A 6,099-nucleotide genomic window follows, 5' to 3' on the forward strand; every position below is an offset into this window, starting at 1 on the left:
TAAAGTATTTGGCCCGTGGGGTGGGTCCTGTATGTGGCACCCCCCTACACACACAAAAAATAATGTTGGCAAGAATATTTATTTCACAGATTTGTAAACTGTACGTCAACTAGAAAACAACTAGGGGGGAAAAACTAATTATTTACTTATAAATAAATAACATTTATGGTACAGCATAAGTCCTATCACTATACACTATGCCAGACATTGACGTGGAAGGCCTCTGCCCCTAAAACAGCCTGTCTGTGCCACCACTGCCCCTAAAACAGCCTGCTTGTGCCACTTCTGTCCCCCCCCCAAATAGCCCACTTGTCCCATTCTGCCCCTAATCACTCTCTCTCCTGCACACCCTTAGCTCTTTTGCAGATTTCACTGGTCCGGGGGCAAGCCAAGCAGCACTTGGGCTGTGCAGACATCTATGCGGCCCAAAGACCGCCTAACGGTGGCCCGCAGCTTACTGCTGTGGCACTCGCACACTTTGTGAGGAAAAGAGCACCCCCCCTGCTTAGGTACACTACAGCCCTAAACAATTATGAATGAGGCATCATTTTACATGATTGTGATGAACAGCACCTTTAAGGAGATTTATTGGGTTAACATAGAAAAAGATGCCACACCTCGCTCCCACGACAAGATTGAGGATGTGAAAGGTAAGAATGTGTATATATGTGTGTGTTTGTAAGCATGTGTGTGTATGTATGTGTGTGTGTGTATGGGCAAGTGTGTGAAAGAACAGTATAGGTATTTGTAAGCCAGTGTGTGTACATGCATGTGCATATATGTGTGTAAAGGCAGTGTGTATGGGCAGTCATGTGCCAGGGCAGTGTATGTGTATATGTGTGTTTATGGGCAGGTGTGTGTAAAGTCAGTGTGTAAGGGTCCTGAGAGGAAGGCTAACATTAGATTTTGTTTTACATTAAACCCCCCTTGGGCATTCTGTTCCCTTCCTTCCCTCTGACTAAAAAAAACTATAACCATCAGCATCCCATCACAAAATACATCAGCAGTTCCTATTTACTGTGCGACAATAAGACTAACGGTATTTATCCCGGTTTAAATTACTGCTGCGTGCGCTTTAATAGCCATACAGCGCTGGTGACGCGCATCATACAACGGACGCCCTATTTTGCCGCCTCGTTATTTCCTTTCCCTGTTAGTTTCTGTCACGCGTGTCACGGCAGTCATCTGAGCTGCAGGCGGTCCGCGGGTGACCCGAGCAGCACCTTCCACTCTATTCCTATTCACTAATCACCCTCCCCGCCGTGTGCACACGCTGCGCGCCCCCGGGACCCGTCTCTATGACAAGACTGCTGGTTAGAAAGCGCTGTCCATCATATTGCGCGCAGCTGGCGACATGGAAGCCAAAAGCAGTGCCGGGCTCCAGCCCGGGGGAGACACCTTCTATTACTTTGCGTACGGGAGCAACCTGTTAAAAGAGCGGATCCTGCTGGACAACCCGACGGCATCCTTCCACTCCGTAGCGTTGCTGAAGGTGATTCCAAAATTCTCAACATACATCATTGGCTCCGTAAGCCTGCTCCTGGACCATGCGGGGATAATGGGTGGGGGGGGGGGGGTATTCGGGGCTATATACATTCCCAGCCTTTACATTACAGTAATAAGGGCGGCCCGTCACTTATGGTGCAACGTTTGCCTTAGTGTCAGGCACTTCTTTGTATTTTATTCTCATATGCACTTTATATGCTGCCTGGGACTCTTGGAGCAGAATGACTCAGCACTAGGCTGCACAGCCTATTCTTCTACCTAACAGTAAGGCGCGCATCACACCTTTTAAACGCAAGTATCCTGCCACTAGCTAACTGTGATGCTTAAAACTACAACCCCCATGATCCTCTAGTGTATTAGCTGGTTATGTGAGTAAACTATGAGTAAGTCTAAGAACAGCCTGTCCAGAAACAGAGGTGAGTCCCATTGATGAAGTATTTTTTAATTCACACATATTTTGAATTAAAAAATCAAGAACACTTATCAGTGCTAATCTCATATAAATAAAATTGTATCACTATACCGATTCTATTTGTTTAGGACAATATACATTGTTTTTGCTATAGTTACATTTAGGTGGCAATTCTATACACAGCTTAAAGCTTAAACTTTCAGGAAACATACCTGGTATATTGTTTCATATATTGTTGCTTTTTATAGATACTTTGTTCCTTGCATCCGATCACATGATATATGGGGGGGAGCACATTTTCCCCTCCGATATTTTATCATAAATTCCAAACCGAACAGTAAAGTAACTTTGTCTGAATAATTTTCTTATAAGGCCCTCTTAGTAAATGTACCCTATAGATGTGGCGATAATTCACTATGCAAGGAGTCTTTAAGTTAGGGCCACCCAAGATCTTCCTGCAGCAACTCACTGGGGTTGGCTTTTCATAATGTATAATAAAGTCAATGAGCTTAACCAGAACTATCCTGGACATTCATATAGGAAGGAGTTTAACTCCATAATCACCCTAAAGACGCAAACTCTAGTTAGAAGATAAGTATGCCCATGAGTATGCCAATCTCTTGCCGCTTTTGGCGCACCTGCTTCTGGGGACTATAACTCCAATCACTCCAATCACTCTCATCAGTTCTGTAATGCCAACAAAGCTCATTGGCCCATTTTTGTTTTAAAAAATACATTTATTTAAATAAATAACTGGTATTTTTTTATTTCTATCATTTAAAAAAAAAAAATATTGGGGCAAAATACTTTTTTTCGTGGGGGGGGATGCTTTTAGCCTCACTGTGCCTGACCCCAGCATGGTGATCAAGCTGTTTTACCAGCATGCCAGCTGGCTGTCAGCATCCTGCATTGTACATCACCTGCCCCCCTACAGCATCTGTTATCATGGTAGCAAGCAACGCTCCTCCAGGAAGGGAAAAAATGGCTGCCAATCAACTCAGGAGGGGACCTTATAGTGCCACCATCTGTGGTACATAGCGGGCACTCTAAGGGTTAAAGCTGAAAAAGCATAGTTTAGAACTTTGTTCTAGGGGAACTTGTAAATAAAGTTAAGCGTCTCTATCTTCTAACATGAGTTAGATTAACCTTTGAAGTGTGTTGCTCTTTTGGAATTCAAATGGACACAAATGGACGTAAATCTTAAGTCTTTGTATGAATCGTATGCTTGTAGAGATCTTAAGACAGGGAACTTTAGTACAATATACTTCTGTAAAAAAATGAAGGTTCTCAACACCCAATTTTTGGGCTCTCTGGCCAACAGAAAAAACTGATAGCCATACATTGCTTTAAATTTGACAGTCTTGCATTTTTGAATATTTGCTAAAATTCAAAGCCAAATATCTCCTTTACATTAGTGGAAGCCATACGGGAAGCCTTGGTCTCACACTCTATGCACCAATGATTGTATGCTTTAGTATGTAGAGATGTGGATTAAACATTTGGCTTTGGACCTGCGCTGTTATCTCTCCCCTTTGCTTGCCCTGATACCCCATTCTGTCCAACAGGCTGCTGTGCACGTGGTGTCCACTGGCCACTGCTGGGACATGCTTCCAATGCCGTGTTCATTCATGCACATATACAGACACATAGATTGTCAAAAAGCAGCCATCAGATGAGTACCGGTAATTTTGGGTGGGGATAATGATGTGTTGTGTGTAGCTGAGCATTAACAGAATATGTTTCCATTTTCAGAATTTCAAGCTTGCTTTTGGCAGCCACATGGGCAACAAGAACTCCAGATGGCATGGAGGAGTGGCTACTGTAGTTGAGAGTGAAGGAGAAGAGGTCTGGGGAGTTGTGTGGAAAATGAATATTTCTAGTTTGAATTCTCTGGACATGTAAGTGAAAACCTAATAGATTCTAGGTGTTGGTAGCTATAACTGCCATCAATGACATTGGAGTGCACATCCAGCCATAGGTGTCGAGATCCATCTACTCAACGTACTTAATACAAGGTAAAAGCTATGTTGCTATTGTCCCATTGTACAGCACTACGGAATTTGATGGCGCTATATAAAACAATTAATAATAATAATAATAATACGAAATACACACATTAATATATCCATAGAATTACGTTTTATTTGATGGAATCTGGTACTACTGATAACTAAGGCTTACGGTAATTTTAGGCATTCCTATACAAGTCCTGATATAATTTATTTCTTGACTTTTATATATTTGTGGCGTTTCTTTTATGCAGACAAGAGGGTGTTCAAGAAGGCATTTATGAACCAATAGAGATTAACGTCAAGACAGCAACAGGAGATCTCACCTGTCGCTGCTATCAAATGAACAAGTGTGTTTATGGACTCACTTCCCCCCAGTATAAACAGGTAAGAATATAGACAGCGAGAATCTGGAACAATGTCAAAGGAGAATCAGCTCCTAACGATAAACAATTCTACAACAATTAATTATTTTGTATGTGCTTATGACAGAGATAATTATCTTAAAGGAATGTGAGTAAATAACACGGATCCAGTATAATCACTTGCTGCTGATGTGTGGCTCTGCATATGCATAGTGTGTATATATATATATATATATATATATATTCTTTCTTTTGTAAGACTTGTGAGTGCCATGTTTTGTGGAGATTTATATAAATAAAGTAGGCTCTTGTGAATGTTGATACCCTCTTGACTTGTAACAGCAATTTCATACAATGAAGAAATAACCCATTATGATCAGACCATTTATTTTAATCAGATACAGTCATATTGGGCTCTTCTATAAAGTGTCCCCAAGTATCACATCAAGTGTACGTTTGCTGTTCAGTTATGAGATTCATTTTGCCTTTGTTGAAATTCACGCCTGATAGTAGCTGGTATTGCTAATGGCAAACAGAGCAGCTTAGAATAAAAGTATTCTGATGAAAATGAGCCATGGGCAACGACGAGCACGGACTGCCATGAAAGTTTACCTATGTGTAGAACTCCACCAAGCGACAGTTACATTGCAAAAACATCTGTCTGCAAGCAGGCATTGCAGATAAAAATATTAGAAGGAATGAAAGTGGCATTTAGTTGTGCTAAACTGCATCATACATTGGTGCAATCATTTCGTAATAATGTATTTCTTTGTCTTTATTTTATTTACAGGTCATGTGTATGGGAGCAAAGCAGAACGATTTACCACCACAATACCGGAAGATGCTGGAAGACATAGAAACCAACAATTATTCAGGCCCTATACCCATCATGGAGAAGTTAAAAGATGCAATCAGCAGAATACATAATGAGGGATCACGCAACGTATAATGGCAAGCTTTAATGGAAACCCCAAACAGATCTTTACATTTGGACTTTTTGAGAATCTAGGACAATGATCATAGCTGATGCAAACCTTTTTTAATACCACAATCCAATTTTATAATATCATAGAAACATAAGACATCATTCTAACCCCCGTAACACTTTCGAAAATTACAAAATCTGTTATTACCATAGTTAGCTTCTGCTATATGGTAACACTGTACAGAATGGTCTTTTCATTTGTACCACACCTGGACAGGTTGCACACATTGTAATCAGAGAAATTTAGGTGCTCATTATAGGGCTTCATTATACGCAGTCCACTGCAACCCTTGTAACTTGTGATGTTGAGATCACTTAAAAATTGCAGGTCGTCATAATTAACTCTATAGCAGCTATACCGAAAAAGTAAATGACAGAGCTACATTTGGGCCTGCCTTGGTAAAGCAGAATAAGGAACATGTAATAACTTCTGTTTGTTACCCAAGTGGTGGTGGGGATTCCTGGGGTTTGTCTATCTGGGAATCTAACAATTGATAAGTACCCAGAACACACCAAGGTTATCCTAGGATCTATAACTGGGAAAACAGATTATACCCACCTATGTTTCCTTAGGAATGTTACCATTAAAAAAAATTCTCACTGCCACATCTTTGACAATTGTCTCTTATTCCCATCATGTGAATAAATGATCCAGTTTGGTTCCCTTTTTGGTGACCTACTGGTAGGAACAGTCTGGGAAGGACATCCCTGGAAATATGTGAATGACAATAGTCCCATTGTTGTGCTATTTGTGGAGTCCTAGCTTTCATATGTTTCATTCACTCCTCCCCATGATAACCACCCGTCACCACCAGAATAAAT

General features: G+C 41.0%; 1 protein-coding gene across 1 annotated transcript; it reads left to right on the plus strand.

The window, feature by feature from the left end:
* The first annotated feature begins 1,144 nt into the window (after window positions 1–1,144).
* Window positions 1,145–5,426, plus strand: GGCT (gamma-glutamylcyclotransferase). Its single transcript, XM_053467469.1, has 4 exons — window positions 1,145–1,492; window positions 3,671–3,816; window positions 4,182–4,314; window positions 5,083–5,426. The coding sequence occupies exons 1-4, from the start codon at window positions 1,355–1,357 to the stop codon at window positions 5,239–5,241; spliced, it is 576 nt and encodes a 191-aa protein (XP_053323444.1). The 5' UTR covers window positions 1,145–1,354; the 3' UTR covers window positions 5,242–5,426.
* The last annotated feature ends 673 nt before the right edge of the window (window positions 5,427–6,099 follow it).

This window comes from Spea bombifrons, chromosome 5 (assembly GCF_027358695.1).
Source record: "Spea bombifrons isolate aSpeBom1 chromosome 5, aSpeBom1.2.pri, whole genome shotgun sequence".
NCBI classification, from domain to species: domain Eukaryota; kingdom Metazoa; phylum Chordata; class Amphibia; order Anura; family Pelobatidae; genus Spea; species Spea bombifrons.

Coding starts and splice junctions, on each gene's coding strand:
- GGCT (XM_053467469.1), top strand. CDS start 1,355: ATGGAAGCCAAAAGCAGTGCCGGGCTCCAGCCCGGGGGAGACACCTTC. Junction 3,817..4,181: donor AGTTTGAATTCTCTGGACAT/GTAAGTGAAAAC, acceptor TCTTTTATGCAG/ACAAGAGGGTGTTCAAGAAG. Junction 4,315..5,082: donor CTTCCCCCCAGTATAAACAG/GTAAGAATATAG, acceptor TTTTATTTACAG/GTCATGTGTATGGGAGCAAA.